General features: G+C 46.7%; 1 protein-coding gene across 4 annotated transcripts in view; it reads right to left on the bottom strand.

The window, feature by feature from the left end:
- LOC115035336 (protein jagged-2-like) overlaps positions 1 to 17,092 on the bottom strand; it is a 38,343-nt gene extending 21,251 nt beyond the window's left edge. The window contains exons 1-3 of one of the 4 annotated variants that reach the window (XM_029493067.1): positions 16,470 to 17,092; positions 15,831 to 16,154; positions 3,852 to 3,909 (exon numbers count right to left, since the gene is read on the bottom strand). In XM_029493067.1, coding sequence (XP_029348927.1) covers positions 3,852 to 3,909; positions 15,831 to 16,154; positions 16,470 to 16,616 — 529 coding nt within the window. In that variant the 5' untranslated portion in view covers positions 16,617 to 17,092. The remainder of the gene's footprint in view (positions 1 to 3,851; positions 3,910 to 15,830; positions 16,155 to 16,469) is intronic. The other 3 variants (XM_029493068.1, XM_029493069.1, XM_029493070.1) reach the window with 3 other exon arrangements.
- Between the last annotated feature and the right edge of the window lie 2,395 nt (positions 17,093 to 19,487).

Raw genomic sequence — 19,487 nt, 5'->3', positions numbered from 1 at the left:
TTTGTGTTCTGACTTAAAGGTTTCCAAACTGCACAACCTGGATTAGATTTTAGCTGCAGCTCCTTTGTGTATCTTTAAAGTGTTGTCATATCTGCAGAAGTTTGACACTGTAGAGGAAGAAAAAAAGCCCACCAAGAATCCATTTTCATGCTGTCCTGATTTACTGAGTCTCAGTGCGAGTTAACACACTGCCACAGATATCAGTCCCACACCCACCACCTGAACCGCCCCGGCACTCACTCACTGCTGCTCATCTCCAGCAATTAGATATAAAAATATAGACCAATCACGAGCCGGCGGCGTGCTGGAGGAGACGCGCTAAGAGAGGCCGTTGTTACTAGGGAGAGCAGCAGGGAGAGCGCCGAGCAAGAGCGGCTTATATAAACAACGAGGGCCTTCAGATCTGAGCAGCTGATGGTGTCGAGAGCGACACGAGTGTCTGAGCTCTCAGAGAGAAGCATCCACTTTCCAAACAAAGACGTGCCGCTTTGCCCAATCACACGCTTTTATTTTTTTAAACCAACGAGCTGCCGGCGTGTAACCGGAGTGGGTTTAATACGGGACTGTGGCCCTTTGACCTTCGACCTCTTTACAGCTTGTCACTTGCAACAGCAGTGATCTTTGAGCTGAGGTCAAGCTTGTGTTTTCACACCGTTAACATACAGTCTAAGTGAATCTGCTCATGTTCTGTGAACTGTATTCGTTCCTAAATCCACGCTGGGAATACATGGATGTTATCTTCTACACATTCACACAAACACAACACACAAAAGAGCTTTGAGCTCTGAAATGTTAAACGTTCGCATACAAAAACTAAAACTTTCAGTTCAGACCAAAAATAAAACTCATAGTATGAATATGTGTTTTCATTAACCCATCAAGACCAGCCCTTATCTGATTGGTCCTGTTTAAAACCAGATAAGAACAGACGTGGAGTATCTAACATCAGAGGCTGGAAACACCACGTCACAAAAACAACATGGCACGAAAAACTAATTCATCACAAAAAGTTTTTGTGATTAATTAGTTTTTGATCATTCCACCAACAGACGACCACTTTCCTGTTCCAGTTCTGCAGACACTGAAACTTTTGGGCTTTGGGAACCAGTTTTCTGTCCAGCACGACGCCGGAGAGCCGCTGAAGAGCCAAACGAACCAAACTGTCAGTGCGGTAAAATGATGAAGTTGGTGATGTTTTTAACGCTCAACAAAAAAAAAACAACACGTGTTTGTTTGTCACATCCACTGATTTCTGTTGAACAGCTCACAAATATGCAGTTTCACTGTAACACCGGAGGGAAACTGCTTTAAACGGGGACTATTTTCACCGGCGGATGAATCAGCACAGTCAGAATAAGTCACTGTTGAAAACAGTGGAGCTCTTTGGCTCAGAGGAATAAGAAACAGTCATACAAAATGGGAATCATTCTTTTCAGGGGTGAACCACAGGAGATGCTGCCTTGCTCTTGGGCCGGCGTCAGCTTCTCTGTCCTCTGGTGAAGCTCCAGCACAGAGTGAGCTGCAGCGCCGAGCTCTTCTGTTTTGTTTTTTAACAGGCGGGGGGTTTCCTGAGGGATAAACAGGCTTCACAAAGCCTTTTCTTTTTCCTGAGGCCTCTCCAACCTGCCGCTCCGGACTCCAGCAGCACATTCTGGAAACCAGAGCAGGAAACTCACTTCAAGTCCTCAGCTGCTTTGGAAGAAGGAACATTCCAAACTTTGGTCCACCTCGTATTTTATTGTTCGATCTGTTGATGGCTTTTCCTGCAGAGAAGCTCACCAACACTCCGTCTGTCTGTCTGTGTGCCGATCTTCCCAAAATGTAGATGGATTCTTTCAAGTGACTGATCTGTGAAAGTTTTATTTCTCAGCACATTGAGAAAACCAGCAGATGAATCAATATCCGTCAAGGATATTACCATGGTTGGATCGATTTCTCATCAATAATTTTGAGAAGATTTTCTCAAAATTATTGAGAAAATCTTAATAAAATTATTAAGATTTTCTCAGAGAAAATCTTCTCTGTTGATCTTCTCTGTTGATTTTCTGTCAGTGTTTCACTGACGGAGAATAAAACCATTTAAGGGATACGTGACGATGTGTGTTTTTCATAACACAGAACATTCCAGTTGCTCAACTCGACTTTACCAACTTTAATTTACCATCAGGCGTCTTTATCTGAAATGTGCAGCTGTATTATGGAGGAAAATACAGTCCAGTGTAATCAGGACGTGTGCTGGCAGACAATCAGAGAAATCAGGCTCCCGGGCAAAACCAAACTTGACTGGGACAACCCTGAATTCTTACTCCTGTGCAAACCTGGTCTCTCTCTTTATGCTACAGCTTCACCTGCGTGGAAAACCCATTGGATTCGAGCCGTTCGTGGCTGCTTGCAGAAAATTCCGAACTGAAAGAAAAACAGACGAATGAAAGCAGATCTCCCGACTCCCAAGCTGAGCTCCTCAGATAAATACTTTTTGCTTCTGATATAATGGTATTTTTAGGCTGTCCAGTCCGTTGGCAGGTACAGTTTCACTCTGACGGGACACTTGGCTGCTGACAGACTCACTGACAGATTCATGGATTAAATTTGTGATCACGCAATTAGAAAATACTCAGTCCAAGTCTGCAAGACGGGACACGACGGTTGACTAGTCAGCACCTTCTGCCTGCCGCCCTCGTCCTCCTCCTAAAACTTCCCACCTTTCTTTCTGTTTTTAAAAGTGCCAGATCCACAGGTGAATCCAAGCATCCAGCAGCCTGTCACAGCGTTTGGGGATAACGAAGTGGCGTGCGGTAGCCGGACAGCTGCCGGGATGCTAATTAGGAGAGAAGCATCAGCGGGCCGAGGGGTGGGGGGGCTGGAGAGTGGAGGTCACGGCCTACAATGTCCAAAGTCCTAACGAGTCACTGCGCTCACAAATGTGGAGAACTGAAAATAATTACAGAATGACCTCAAAGAGGGCGAGAAAATGGAAGATGGCGGTCGGGAGTCCTGATCGAAGCTTTGTTGATGTTATAAAAACAAAGACAGTCATTTCTGCCACCTCATGCTGCCTTCTGTTCTTCTGCAGGACGACACTTGCTCACCAGTTAGTTCCTGGGAATCACTCTGCACTTCCATTTCCCCTCGAGTAAAATAAGCTTGAATTTTTGAATCTGATGTCAACAACAGCGTCAATATGAAATCTCAGCCCTCCGTCCACAGAACCAGCTGGAATCACTTCCATCCTCTGCACCATAACAGGCATTTAACACTTTAAAGCCTGAGCCTAAATATATCTGATCAGGGAGCCCAAAGGATTCACATGAGCTTAATGGACAGTAAACACTAACGTGCACGTCTGCACTGCAGGAAGACCAGATACAGAATCACAGGAGCCATCAGGTGAGCCAGAGCCTCGAGGATCCAGAAATAACATCCATGTGAAAGGGAAGGTGAGAAATAAAGGTAGGAAGATTCTTCCTCCCTGAGCTCCGATCACAAACAGATCTGGGTCCAGTTCAAGGAAAGACTTTATCCCAGAGTAACGCTGACCTTATTTCTGTGATAACCCTTTTGATTTGAATGACATTGTGACCTTTGCTTTTTCTCTGCAGCTCCACTTTAAGTCCCAGAAAGCAGAAAGTGGGTCAACCTGCAGCTCCGTTCTCTGAGCCCGTCCACAAAAACTCAAACAACTGCTTCTCCCAACAATGAGGGATTATTATGGACAAACGCTAACGAATGTGCTTCTTAACAATGAGGGAAGATTAGAATCAAAAGGCCAACACAGACTGATGCGGACTCCAGGGAGCAAAACCAGCACCAAACTGTGAGCTCACGGGGTTCAAACCTTTGATTTTTCTTACCGCTGCCGTGTGTGCCGTTGTCCCAGTCCCACGCCTCCACTATCAAGGTGTACGCTCGCTGAAAAGAGAGAGAGGCAGAGGTTATCACAGGGCATACTAATACAGAAACACACACACTCATGCTGAAACTCAGATGTGCACATGATGTGGAGTTTACACAGAAACTCAGATATGAGCCGCCGTCACTCACCGACACACCAACACACGTTTGGCATAAACAGTGTCCAGTCACTCGTTAGCCTCCTTCTACCTGAGGTCATCTAAAAACAGCGTTCACCTTCACACAGATCGACTCTGCTGCGATAACCAACCAAATCCAGGTCCTGTAACTGATTTCACCTCCGACCTGCATCACCCCCCCGGTGTTCCTCAGGGAGGTCAGAACCACAAGAGCCATCAAAGCTGCTCAAGGGCACGTTCCCTCCCCACTATTGATTTCCAATAGCTGGGCGGTTCCTTTCTCCTGCCCTCCCCACAGAGATCTGTGTGCCTTTTAAAGTCAAGACGAAGTGTCAAAGTGGTAAAAAGTTCCCTTTTGAGAATTTATAAATATTTAATATTATATATATTTGAATGCTCAGGGCCTCCTCTTGAATTTACCAAAGATACACAAAAAAAAGATCCACTTCCTGGCTCACCTTTTCTAACCTTCCTAAACGTTTTCTAATTTCGCTAAGCTTCTGTGGTTGGAAAGTGACTTCTGCGTCAGAGAGGCCTGAACCGGAGATGACAGAGGTGGTCTCCAGTTCAAGTCAACTCTTTCCTGGTGTGTTGGCCAGAAAGATGCCACTTGCTCCAGCATTTATGTCGGTTAATCTGGCAAGTGAGAATCATAATCTGTGATCATGTTCACTCTGTCGTGGACTCAGACCTGTCGCTGGCGTCATGAGGGGGCGGGAAGGTGGAGAAAGCCATGTGACAGGAAAACAGGAAGTGATTTAAAATGGATCGGCTCCTTTCTCAGCTGCGTCTGAAGACCCCGATCAGGACTCGAGGCCAGCAGGTCTGCACACTGTGGCCTACTTTCTGCAGCAGCCTCAGACTCAAACTCTGGATTGTTTCAGGTGCAGGCCTGTTTTTTTTTTTGTTTTTTTTTCTCGGGCATCAGCAAACAAACCAAGATGGAGCTCGCTGTCTGTCAACTGCATGGGGCCGGACGAGCAGCTGTGAGTTCCCATGACCCGAGTCTGACTCGGAGAGACGGAGGGCTGCAGGGAAGATTACAGAGGAGGGCGCACGGTGGTGCTGGGGCAGATTAGAGAACAGAAACACAGAACAGAAAGGTGCTTTAAAGCTAATTTCATGGTGCACTAATTTCTGACTTGGAGGCGTGGGGTCAGAGGTCACAGAGTGGAAAGGCAACACTTCCAGGAAAGATGTGAGACCTTGTTGTTAAAAAAGTATGCGGAAGTTGTTTGACCTGCATTTACGAGAAGCAGGTCTGGAGCTGTTTATTCAAATGAAGACGCTTTGATATCCTTAAATCTGGCTTCATTCAGGTGAGAAGGTTGAAAAAAAAAAAACAACCCAACAACAATGACCCAAAAACAAACATAACAGCACTGAGAGACATAAAGGACAAATGTAGCTGACGTCATCTAAGAGAAGACGCACTGAGGCAGGTTTAATAGTGTCAGAAAGCCTACAGTCTGTCAGTCACGCAGTAGCCCCGCCCCCTAACCACTCCCCTAATTGGAACATCATTGAAAAAATTAACATCATGTTGTATTTCTGACTGAGACATTTTCCCATAGACTTCAACACTACCTGCCCCCTGATGGTAATTAGATAAAATGAAGGTTAAAGGCTCCTCAGCTTTGACCTTTCAGACCCAGAATCCAGGTGCTCGATCAGTATAATACAATCCCCGAGCTGTGATTGGACGAGTCAGGGGAAGGGGCGGGGTTTAGGCTGCCTCTTCCTCAGACTGACACAGGATGATTTATGAGCCCCGTGAGGAGCCGTAACAGTAATAAGACGGACTTTATCATGATCAATCTTTGTCTTTTTGTAATCAGTTTTAAATGTCAGCACAACCGGGTGGCGGGGCTGATATGAGGCTGTGTGCGTCGTTGAAAGACGGAAGCTCGAGGATTGCAGTGTCACATCCTGGCTGCAGTGACACGACCTTATGAGTCCGCTGTGTGCGTGTGTTGCAGCTCTTTTAGCTTGTGTGTGTCTGTGTGTGCGTATGTGTGTGTTGCAGCTCTTTTAGCTTGTGTGTGTGGTGGGGTTATAGGTGAGGAGGGTCGGATGGGGGGGGGTTGGGGGTGGGGGGTGTTGGGAGACACTTGACACCTCCCAACCAATTTACAGGAGTCAGTGGGATTTGAGTTTTCATTAGGCGAGGGGCGAGCGGTGGACTCCTCGCCGCCTTCACCTGTTCAATGAATAAATTAGTGCGGGAACAGCCGGCGGCGGCACGCCGGCCTGCTGAGAACACGCTGCACATGCTAATAAGATCTGCTCTGAAGTGAGGCTGCTCCGACACCACGCGGCGTCCATCGCTTACAAACAGGCTGAAACTATTATGACTTCTCCCTTTCTTCTGGTCATTTTCAGATCAGGAGGAAACGCTGTCTGAGCTAAATGGTCCAAGAATCTTATTTTATAAACACTTTAAACTTCACGTTTTAAATCCTGAGGACACGAACAGACACACACAGACGACAAAAGACAAATTCGACAGTGACGTCACAATCTGAAAGTCTCCACAACGAGACACGACTGAAACTGACGTCCACGTCTTCTTTTGTCTTTTTTCATTTTCAATATCTTCAATCATTAATCTGTTCTGCAGAAACTGGACTGTAAATTAACATCCAGCCTGACGACACCACAATAACGCCAGAAAATATAAAAATATCTGCCACATCAACACTTGGAACTTCTGACTTTTCCATGTGAAGGTGGAACAAAGTCAGGAGGAGGTTCCTTTAATTGAAAATTCACAACAGCAGGGAATTGTTAATGGAAAAGAAAAAAAAGCTCGAGACCCAATTAACAACTTTTCTGGAGTTGTGATCAGAGGAGGAAGAAAAAAGCAGCAGCAGCAGCAGTAACACCTGTCACATCTCACCTGTTAGTCTATTGACATGAATAAAACATGTCGCTCCCGGCAGAGAGGCGCTTCGATGGTTAATTTAGCACGTTATTAACAGAACAAGCCCGCCGCCCCTCCCCCGCCCCATCTCTCTAAGGAGGCCTCGTTCAGACGGCAAATCTAATCAAAGCTAATCTAATCAGGTCTTTATAGCGAGCTGCACAACGGCGAAATGACCCAATTCACTTTTCCCACACCAAACGAGTGTGGAAGCCTATTTCTGTCGCTCCGGGTTACGCCGACTCCTCCAGCGGCGAGGAGGAATTCTGTCATTTAGTCCTTTGTAGGAGGCGGCTGGCGTGTACATTCTGTGGAGGGAACAAGGGGGAAGAAAAGCTCCCCAGTTCGGCCTCCGACACGCCGAGGGAGCGTTTCATTCACTCTTCACTTTCCTGTCTATGAAATCTTTGTTCTTTTCAAAATAAGGCGCCAAAACCTCTTCCTGATCTCAGTAAGTCAAATCTGAGTACCGCAGATTTTTCAGATTTGCTTCATTAAACCCATCGCCTAGAACTTTTAATCTTTGAACAAACAGATGACGAGGAGGAGAAAAAGAAGGTCTGTCATTCATTTATTCAGTTTTCAGACTAAACAGGACCAAGCAAAACTGGAACCCTCAAAATCCGTAATTGGAGCTTCAATACGGCCTTAAAAAAAGAGACCAGCTTGCTGCCTCCGTCTGAGCTCTGGAGATGTTTTTAGGTACGAGCGTCAGTGAAAGCCTCACATTCCCTGTGAAAAATGTCTAAAAGGGAATGTGCAAAGCTCACAATGTGTGTGTTAGTAGTTCAAAAGCTGTAAACAGAGTGAAGGGCGAGCAAAGACCAGAGGAGGAGGGAGAGAGAGAGCCAAATTCAGTCCAGCCATGACCGTAAAAGTCCAGAGTGACTCAGTGAGGAAATCCACCAGTTTTTTCTCAATCTGGTCGAAGCTGATCTCCATTCTGAGCAGCTGAGGAGTGTCCTGAGGGACGAGCTGAAGAAGCAGCAGGACGCCAAGGCTGAAGACCAAACGAACGAGGAGGGACGAGCACAGGACGGCTACGAAGACGGATTCGTTTCGGCGTCCACGTCGTTTCATTAACTCGTCCTGCAGAGATTCCTTCTTTTTTTTGTAAATCTGCTTCAGTATTAAACTAAATCTGTCACGTCTCAGGATCCAGAATTAAAGATATCTGCTGCTTCTTCACTCCGCTACATTTTACCCCCACGGCCCGCCCTCCGAGGAAATGCTGCGATGTGATGACAGTTTATCGAATCTCCCCAAACACTCCATAAATAATTAACTGCATGAATAACCAACAGCCTGAGTGAGAGCCCTTTGGACCGCACCTGTTTTTTTACACTGTTACATCTCATTCAGGCTGGACTCTAAAGCCAGGAATCTCTCAAATCCGGTTCCAGAGACTCCTGGGTCTGACCTGGGACTTTTCCTGGGCCGTTTTCTGCTCTGGAGCTTCACTGATGTCTTTAATCCACAAGCTGTGAGCTGCTGAAATGGAGTCCAGATCTCTGCGCTAACACCTGAATCAGGCGTGAATTCCTGATGCAGCACGAGAGCGGCCTTATGTAAACGCTCTCAAATCCACTCCTGACATTTTGCCTGAAGCAGCTGACCTCCTCCTCCTCCCTCCTTTATCTGTTTTTCTGTTTTAATCTCTCTCCTCGAGTTGTGTGTCCCTTCCCTCCCTCCCTCCGCTCGTCTTGATAACTCAATATCTGAGCACAAAAGCCGAGGCACGGAGTCATTGTTCCCCTGAAAGGTGCAGCGACAAAGAGGTTAAGGCGGCCCTCGTTTCCAGCGGCGCTGCTGGGAAAGTGATATTCACACTGACTCACCTGAAGCAGGATTCGCCCACCTGGGCCCCCCGACGACCCACAACTCACAACACGCACAAGTAAACTCTTCAAAGTGGCGAGCGACTCTCTAAACTCTTCAGCAGGTGAAGAAAGTTCAAGTGGTGTGAGAGAAGTTTGGACACAGACGAGTGGAGTCAAGAGTGCGGGGGCTTTTACTCCAAGAGAGAGATAAGGATTCTGATAAACTAAAACTTAGTGTGTTTATTCATGCAGTTCCGTAACACAACTCAACAAAAACCAAAAAACACAACCTCAAGGTCCATTGCCTTGATCGTTGCGGTGCTTTAAATCATTTGAAATAGCTCCTGGTTTTGGGTTGGGGCCTTTTATGAAGGTGTATTTTGGGCGGGTGGAGGACGGCTGGGTTGGGGGTTGTTGGTGTTCTTCATGCTCACCATCAGCTATCAAAGTACAGGACAGATCCTGGATGTGTCTCGAGACAGTTAAGTGATCGAAACCTTTCTCCCTGATTTAATTTAATTAGTATAGTATAGTTCCTGCAAATCTCTTAAAATGAACATTATCAGCCAAAAGTAACGCCAACTTGTGCTTTTGGTGGCGAAACAACACCGACATCACCACCAGCAAGAAACCAAACACAGTCTTGATCTGACGTTGTTGCCAGGACGACAGACGACGCAGGTATTACTAATATTTTAACTTTTTTAGGTTTTAGTCAAACAGCTAAAATCCAACATCCCTCCAAATGTCTCAGGTTGAGATCATCTTGACATTAAAAGTTAACCTTCCAATCGTGAGCAACATTCGCTAAAGTTTGATGTTAACCCGACTTTTATTTCAAACCAAACTCTTTGAGATTCAACCACTTTCTGGTGTTATGTTGGCAGCTGAAGCCTGGAGGGGTGAAAGCTCTCAGTGAGCAAAGGAGTGAAGTTTGATGACTCATAAGACTAAAATTTATCCGCTTTAGCTGAGAGAGAAGAATTTTACTGTGACAGATCAAATTAGAAGAAAAGCAGGCGTGTTCTTCAGGACTGGGCCGATAAAAGGGTCAGCGTTGTTTCAGCCGTTTCTCCATGAAGCTGTTGGGTAACTGAGGTTAGCGATAGAAATCCTGGACCCAGATGTTGAGAAACCCCGATGAACCTTCACTCCCTTGGAGAGGGCGGTTACATCAGGCTGCAGGAGAAGAAGAAGTGGAAGACGTGGAGGGTTGAGCGCTGTGGTTGTTCTAGTTAGGGAGATTTTGTGTGTGTGTGCGACTTCTTCGGTGTGCTTTTGTTGACGAAAAGATGAGTCAGAGTGTGTCTGCAGCAGTTTACTTCAACCCTCAGTTTGGTTTATTTGTCCGCAGAAAGAATAACAGTCGTGTTAAGAAGTCCTTAATTTCCAGCTACTGCTTCACGTTGCTTTCACAGATATAAACACCAGAGAAGAAGAAAGAACACTGAGAGACTCAATAAGGTCTGTTAAAACTGTGCACGGTGGGAAGACAAACTCTGTCCTGCAACTTTAGTTCATTAGCTGCTTCACAGTCAGAACCTGAAAGAGCCAAATAGAAAAACACAACACACAATGATCTTCCCTCACTCTGCTTCAGACCAAAGAAAGCAAACTGTAGGTGTGATCGCGCCCTCAAAGCTAGCAAAACAAGCTAACAAAACTGGGAGACGGCAGCCAGAAGATTTCTAACGCACCAAATATGTAGCTACGGGGTTTTCTGCTGGAACGACGGACAAGAGCAACAAGGCAGAGATGAGATATTAGCAGATAAACAAACACAGGAACAATGAAGGGTTTGGTCATTTACAACCTCCACCTCTTCTATTTCCCATCATGCTCTCTCTCTATCTCCTGGTGAGGTCCAGCTGATGTCCATTACGCCGGCGGACAACTCCTGGAAGTCCAGGGGGACGTTCAGCGGCGCTGTGCGTCGTGTGTGTGTAATAACAAGCTTTAATCACCTCGCTCAAGATGCATTTCATTACCTCGGCCTCGCCTGAACACACACACAGACACACACAAAGACACAAACCCACTGCATGCAAGAACAAGCATACACTGTCTTTTGGACGTGGACAGTAAATACAGAACTTCACAGTGGCTCATTTGGGCCGTTGCTCAAAGACACGTGGACAAAATGAGCCAGGAATCGAACCCCTCCGTAGGAAGACGATGGAGCTGAAAAATGTTTTAGTTCAACCTGCCAAACCAAACAGATGTCTTCAACTGAGACTACCGCAGGTAATTAAATTCATCACGTCTATTTTAAACCTTCACCTGGATGATCAGAATACTTCTGAAGTGTTTCATTACTTCTACACCTTTGTCAGGTTTAAATACCTCTGATGAGCACACCGAGATGTGAGGATGACTGATAAACTGCGCAGGAGCGCCATCAGTGGCAGGATTTTTAAATCCTCATCAGCGAATCCTCATCATTCTCTCAACAGACGAATTGTTGTAGCTTTATGTGATACAAAAACATTTGTGTGACTTTGCATCAACAGGAGACAGACCTGCCTCTCTGGGGGGGGACTGTGAGAACAGAGCTGTGTCCTCTGTGTCGGAAAGTACGACAAAGCCCCGTACAGACACACAAACCAAACCCATCAGCAGCAGCATCAACAATCGATCAGCCCGTCAGACAGAGCAGCTAATCGCACATTTACACGCCTCCCGCCAGATCCAGGTCAGCTGACGCGGGACCAGAGCAGCGTGGGAAAGACGAGTCCTGATCGTGGTGAACCCGGCTGGTCATCCTGCAGGCCCCCAGGGGGAAGGCGGGGGGGGGGGGGACGGCTGCACCTTCAGGGTCTCAGATCGTTCCATCTGCCTCACATGTCCAAAGTACGCAACAACTTTTCTGCCTTAACAACGATCTGTTGCACACAAAGTCACGCAACGCAGATAAATAACCAATCAGCTCCACTTGACATTTTCACTCACACAACTACAGAAACAACTGCGGCCTCAGTTTGTGTTGTTGTGTAATCATTAAATTTGACTCACACAGTTAACATGTTTGTTTTTTTCTCTCCTAGAATCCACAAAGACTTTTCTCAACATCTGGATAAAAAACTCAGACTGTTCACTGTGTATCAATAAAAGCCAAAATATCCAACAATGAGAAACACAAATAGCTTTTTACAACAAGCTTTTCCTGATTTGATTTGATTTTATTGGCCGCCCAGTGCGAATGGGTTTTTAGAGTTTGATCTTTAACTGTTTGATTGTGTTTTATTGATGTCTCATTATGGATTTATTGTCTCTTACTGATCGCCATCTGGACGGTTTATTTAATATAACACAGACACTTTAAGTGTGTTTCTGGTGAGCTTGTGTTAACTCTGTGGCTTTGCACAACCTGCATCTATTACTGTGCTGCTTCCTAATTAAAGCTTAATATTATTATTTTTACTATTGAGGAGGATTTCCTCTCAGTTTCATTTTTTGGATCTAGATTTAGTCTGTGACTTAAATGTCAAAATCTCAAATCAACAGAGAAATCGTTTGGGATGAGCAACCAGACAGGAAATGGAAGCGTAAACAAAAAGAGAGGCAGTCGGCACCTCCAATGTCAACAGTCACGCTGTAAGTTGATGTGACCTTTGACCTTGTTGCTGTTGTAGATACATTAATGAGGCGACTTTATTAAACGGGATATCTTTTATTTGACTGACGGTCCACAACGACGACAGCCTCACATGTTGTGTTGGTTTTTTGTTGGACTCACACCTTCCTCCTCCTTTACCCAAAACCGATCAGCTGTAAGAGCAGCTCAAAGACGCACGCCACCAACAAATGAGGAGCGGCAGTGACGGCGTGACCGCTCACTGATGCCGCTCCGAGGGAGCTGATCTGTTTCCTGATGCTTTTTGACTAAAGCATTTTTTAGAGGAGCGGGAGGCTGAGGTCTAATCAACAGCTGTTCCACCTCTGTCCTCCGTCAGGCCGGGCAGGAAGTAAAAAAAAAGAAAAACAGCCGTGAAATCGAAGGAGTACGCAGCCTTGATCCTCCATTTACTCACCAAGGGGTGAGGGGAGGACAGCAGCTCTAAAAATACCCCATAAGGAGAGGAGATGGAGAGGTGGGAGAGGATTTGGGTGAGGAGGAGGGGGAGCAAACAGAGAATAAGTAAATGCTTGTTTTTGCTCTAGTCAGTAGTGTAAAAAAAAAGGCATCTTAAGTGTCTGATTCCTAAAAATACACTCCCTCGTGACAGTTTTTTCTTCTTCTTCAGGAGGACGGCTTCCTCTCTCCTTCCTACCCCCCGTTCCCTTCGCTCCATCGGTCAATCCCTCCTCCTCCCCCACTTCTTACTCCCTTTCATGAAAAAGATGTCAGTGAAGACCCAAACAGCCGGAGGGGGTGAACATGAAGGGGAAATGATCGGCAAAGGAGAAGGCCGAACAATGTCCTTCTTCTTTTCTTTTTTGTCCCCCAGGAGCTACTTCGTGTTAGGACCAGTGGCCCAGATACTGGGGGCCGACTGAAGGAGTCCACTGTAGCAGCACCGGAGGCGCACAAAAACATGCCGTTAACGCCATTAGCTCACAAACGGCACGACAACAGCACGACCTGCACCGCGTGGCCGGAGGAGAGCGAGGACTGGTCTGCTCTGGGTCGCAGGAAGATTCAGATTTATCCATTACTGACTCATTTGTGTTCATTGTGAAACTTTACTCTTGGATCAGGACCTAGAAAAAGGGAAGGTTAAAGCTTAGAAGGCAGCTGGACTTTTCATCAATGGACGAACTAAACGACACCCGACAGCTCAGCTCTGTCGCATCGTCACCATTTATAATTGTGCCAAAACTGCTGATTCACGGCACAAATCAGAAATTTCCCTGAAAGGCCTTCACAGCCTTTATCATACAGAACCTCCTTTATTCATCGAGAGGCAAACAACAAGGATATTCAGCCTCGGCGACCAAAGACTCTGATGTGTGACTCAGAGGAAATAAACCCACAGACCAACTGTGAAGTAATTAAAGTGGAGAAGCACTAAAGTTAGCAGTGACAGCTGTTTGCTTTGTTGCTAATTCGACATTGAATTTTATAAGATGTGGCGTTGCTCAGTTCAGCTAATGCTAACGTCCGCTGTAAAAAGTTAAGGCTACGGGACGTTTATCGTCATGGTTACAATGATGAAATCTCAGTCATCGTTAAAGGAAATAGATGGAAACAGGAAATGATTGGTCTCGTTGAACTCTCTTTCGTCAGGATCAGTGTGGCCACCAGAGGGCGTCGTCACTCAAACGTAAACATGCTATTGTGTTTCTTGGTGTAAAAGGTTGATTAGTTCAAAAGCTAAACGAGTTAATGAATTAACACCAACCCGCTCTGCTGCTTTCCTGAAAGGAAATCCTAAAAGGAAAACTCTAATTCAACTTCTTTAAGATGGAGAAGCACTATAAGCGTTGTGTTGCTAACAATTTGATCACGCAGTTGTCTATTTTGTGTTTTTAACACGTATTCATTGCGTAGCTGTGTTTTGAGATTCCAGGCTGTCACTGTTTTCTATTCATTCAGAGATAAAATGATTCATGAATAAAATAAAATCACCAGAGTGACGGACAGGAAACAGCTGATTCCAACCAGAGGCGAAAATATCAAGCATGCTGACATTTTGAAAAAGTTCTCAACTGCTCCGACCTTGACGGCGTGATGAGAAGAAGCCGATGCGCACACACACACACACACACACACACACACATCTACCCCCCTCCCAGGCAGATAGTGGAAAACACTGACCCCACACACGCCGGCTGAGACAATGACCCAATAACGGACAGAGCGTGAACCTGAGAGGCGGCGAGGTAAAGGCATCCCCGGCCCAGATTGAGCGGGAGCTTCACTTGTTTGAGTAGTTGGTGACACTGATATCCATCGCCTGTGTCACACACAACTTAGTGGTAACTGTATCCGCCCGCAGGGCCCCAACTTACTACTTCCATCTTCCCCTCTGCTGACAGCTGACCATGGGGAGTGATGAATGGGGGGTGGGGGGGGTCACGTAGCCAGCAGCGATGTATCACACCGACACTCTGTCTGCTCTGATCTGAGCGAGTTTAGATTTCTGTTATTTCCGCCTCATTGTCTGTTTTTGATCGTTCTCAGCGCTGCAGCTCCATCAGTTAATTCTTCCCCTTTAATAAAAATATACGATATAAAATGGGAGGAAAATGGCTGTAAACAACGTTCCCTTCTTCGGTGAGATGGAAATTCTTCTTTAAAGTCAATAATTGATGAATTTTTCTTGATTGACTGACCTGACTCACTCTGACTCACAGTGACTGGGTGCTCTTATTCTGACAGCTCACTCAGCTGATGTGGGAATCAAACCTGTGACGTTTCCTCCAGGAGACTTCACTCTGCACTGGCCCTCCCTGATACAGATCTCTGGGTGTAACAGCAGGTTTTCTGTGAAGCTGTGATTGCCAGCAACTGTTCCTGTTTCCCACGCCGCCTCTCCAAAGAAGGAGCAGGAGCGGGCTCTGATTGGCTCAGCTGCTGTTTGGATTAGATAATAAGTTACCTGCCACTTCTTAATCAACACATGCATGGACGCCCCCCCCCCCTCCTCCTCCTCCTCTCCGCTGACTGGAACTGCAGCTACACAAACAGCAGCAGCTTGTTTGGTAACTCATCAAACCCTCAGACACAACTGCAGCTCCGCTGTGCGTCATGCGCCCTATTCCCCCACACACACACTCACTGAGCAGCTTCAGAGATGTTTGACAGTGATGATGATGATGATGATGATGATGGTGATGGTGATGAAGGGGCCTGAGAGTTGCCAAGTGGACACGCGGAGGAATGAGACCCAGAATGCATTGCTGCACGGCGAAAAACAGTGCCAAAATGTGCCAGATTGGACATTTCAGGAGGAGGCTGCCTTAAAAAAAATCTATTTTTGGAGAGTTTCCCATGAAATATCTGACCGTGATAAACTCTCACGGCCCCGGTGACCCATCCAGGAGAACCTCTGCGACATTTGGACCGCTTTTCCCACCAAACAACCGGACGGCGACGCACGATGATCCACTTACCGGCCACGCGAACTGGAAGGGGATGGCGATCTTCCCGGCGTCGCCGACCCGGTTCGGTCCGGTCTTCTGCCCGGCCCTGAACTGAAAAGTATTCCCACCGATAACCTTAGTAGTTTCCGAGCCGTAGGTGCACGGTCCGCTGGTCGTGACCTCGGTCTGGTATTCCTTTAAACACACCCTGAAGTAGGTGTCGCACTCGTCCGCGCCGCAGTGGCCCTCCGCCGCGCTCTTCTCCGCGTCGCAGCAGTCTCCGTTCAGCAGCTGACCTTTGGGGTTGTCCACCGACACCAGCTGCAGCTCGAAGTACCCGGTGGACTGAGACACCTGGGGGGAGGACACAGGGGACACTTCAGCACAAGCTTTTCACAAGAACTCAGCTGAGCGCACACGCTCCTCTGCGCGCGTTGGCACAGTTGGACTTCAGAGCTGCACGTCAGGCTGGACGTTAAAATCCACCTCGAAGAAAATTCACATCAAATCTGGACTTTTTCCTGCAGCTTTAGCTTTGTTTTCCAGGCAAGTGAAGCTGATTCACTTTATTTTCCAAAAACTTTCCTTCATATCGTGATGTTTATTCAAATTCTGCTGTGAAACTGCAAACTAATGTCTAATAGTGGAATTATGGCAGAAAGTTCTCACCTCAGCCCGCAGCGTCAGCAGCAGACACAGCAGAGAGAAGCGGTGCAGTTTCCCCAGATTAGTCCACATGTCTCCGGCCGCTCGGTGTCGGTGAGCATCAGGAAAAAATACCAAATGTGTCGTGTCAGTGAGTCCGAAAACACTCATGAAGAAGAAGGTCCTCCTCCTCCTCCTGACCGGCGTCCCGCGGCTGCTCTCTCCCCGGGATGCGCACAGAAGAAGCGCACTTTGGTCCGCGGACTCACGACCAGACGCGCAAACACTCCGCTTGGCTCCGCCGCTCGACGCACTAACCGGAGCAGCGGCGCGTCTCCGCTGGCCACGGCCGGAGCCGGGCGCTCCCCCGGCCGACGGGCAGCCCTGCCGGCCAATCAGAGGCCTGCTGGGCGGGCCGCCCCTCAGAGGGAGGGAGGACGCAGCTTTTACTTTTACACATCAGAAAAAAAATATATATATGCGCCACTTCGCAGATGGATTTCTCATAAATTACACTGAAGTGAAGCCCAAAGAAGGTTTGATGGAGAAGATTCGTATGAGGACAGTGAAACTAAGCTGAGCGGAGTTGGAGGCTGAAGGAAACGTGGCTGTCAGCGCCCCCTACTGACCCACAGATGGAGCTTCACTCCGCTTGATGCGGCACTTTTCAACATTTCCTCCACTTCTGCTTTTCCTCTTTTTTTCTTCAGAGCATTTGTTTTCTGTCAGAATCCGTTTTGGCCCAAAGCAGCAGGACACGGAACACCTCTGAGCCTTCAAAGGGTTAACTCTGGGCTGATGTCACATGTTTATTTCTCCTTGATTATAATTCGTTTGCAAAATAAAAGCGGAATTAAAAAAAAGGAGGGGACAACAGACGGCACACACACACACACACACACAGATAATGTGGAACAATAAACATTAATGAGATACGAAATCTGCACAAATGTCTGTGTGAACTTCGAGTTAAAATATAAACATTTGAACAAAGTTTAAAAAGCTGAAGGGCATTAAGGAGACGGATAAAACGGAAAATGGGAGTTTTACAGGCAACTGTGCTCCATTTAGGTGTCCCAGTCAATTATGGAAGCCATTCAGTTTGAACAATGGCAAAGGCTTCAACCTGGAATCTCTAAATGGCACAAAGCCGTAATTGTCTGATTTAAAAGATTCTTCCACACGAAATGAGTCCAAACTGCTGAAAGTATACCAACTGGCAGCTGAGAGACATTTATGGTCAATATATTCTCCACATCAATTTTCTAATGAAAAGCTGCAATAAGAGCTCAAACCTGCAGATGAAAGACAATTTCATGTTGATTTGTTGCCGATAATCGTCTGTTCCTGCTTAGAAAACGTGAATAACGCAGCGTCCATCTTTCCAGCCTCTGCAGCTCAGCTCGGTGTGCACAACGGAAATTAAAGAGCATAAATTAGCGGCAGTGAGTCGGTGCGTGTATCTGTGGTTTCTGAAGAAGCAGAACTCCACTTCCTTTTAGTCAGAGTCTGAGACGAAACAATCAGAAGATAAAGGCCGAAGCTGTTACACATAAAAGTCCAATCATCAGCTGTTCAACAACCTCCTACAGACCTCAGCTGACTGCTCTGAACTATTCAACCCATCTCACGTGTTATATTCCTAAAACCAAGTTGGGAAATCTAAACGATAGCAGCTTCTGAGCAATTGACAGAAGTCTGGAAAATCCGGAGCTCAGGGCCTTTCTCTGATTTACACATTTAAGGTCAATGTGGGAATAAACTCCTCCATTTTATTTCAAAGTTTCAATCCCAAACAGGTCGGTCATCCCTTCATGCTGAGGAATCACCTTCAGGTTCGACCCAGGGTACCAACAAATCAACGTTTATGTTCGTGATGAAGTTCCTGTGTCGACTGGAAAACACCTGAACAGTTTGTATCTTACTCCTTTTAAAGGTGAATTTTGTATTTATTTGACTGCTGTGTACTTACAGGAACGCTCATAGTAACTGAAGCTAGCATGCTAACCAGCTAGCTCTGGTACGGCCAGACCTCCTCGTCACTGTCGCTGTTACGTCTGGGGCGGCCCCGAAGGCACGGTGACGTATGATAACCTCAATAAGATGCCGGCTAATGACCATCACCTCTCAAATCCTGACAAGAAGTGTCGTGTTGAAGTTGGTGAAGTTTGTTGTTTGACTTATGATGGACAGTAATTAGAAGGTCAAAAAGTGTGACTGTAGCTTAAACAAGCCTAGCATGCTAACATGCTATCATCGGACAATCAGCAGCAGATCCGGAGTCCAGCTGAGGCCGACTGGAATATCATTAGTTTAGTCATTGATGATCTCCTTTCTCTATCGCAGTCAGTAGGATCCATCCTCTGGGGACCTGGAGTGCCGTTTCAGTCTGGCCTTTCGGCCGTAACACAAGCACAGTCAGATAAAGGTCAGCTCAAAGTTATTAATCGCTCATCTCATGGGGTCAGCAGTATTTGTCTCACGTTTCGGATCTTTCTCGGATCGGAAAGTTGTGTTTCAGAACGAAAACTCTCTCAGTGGGCGTGAAGAACCTCATCAATGTGTCACTTCCAGCGCGCAGAGAAGATTTCCTGCTGCTTTCAGTCTTCAGACACAGCAGCTTTCATTTGGACGAATCCCCGGCAGCTCGGATGACGGGCCGTGGCTCGGTGCAATAAGACAGCTGTGTCTCCTCGTGCACATCTTCCTGCTGCCGCCGACTGCAGGCCGCTCAATCAGCGGCTGCAGGACGGACCCTGACAGGTGGCCTCTGACACCCTGCAGCAGATGTTTCCTCTCAGGGAAGCAGGTGCAGACACACACACACACACACAGCTCATTCACATGCCTGCACTCGGACACAAACGTCTTGTGTTCATCTCTTTACGCCGGCTCTTATCAGCAGTGATAAGGAAGTGTGTGAAACGCAGCTCAGAGACAGACGAGCAAAGTAATGAGGTTAATTAGCTGCAGAGGAGTTATTGGACTTGGAGCAAACGGATCGATGGACATCGGGGAAGTTTCTTCAATCCAACGGTCTCT

The sequence above is a fragment of the Echeneis naucrates genome, chromosome 22 (assembly GCF_900963305.1).
Source record: "Echeneis naucrates chromosome 22, fEcheNa1.1, whole genome shotgun sequence".
In the NCBI taxonomy this organism is placed as follows: Eukaryota; Metazoa; Chordata; class Actinopteri; order Carangiformes; family Echeneidae; genus Echeneis; species Echeneis naucrates.
This window is presented reverse-complemented; position numbering and strand designations above follow the sequence as displayed.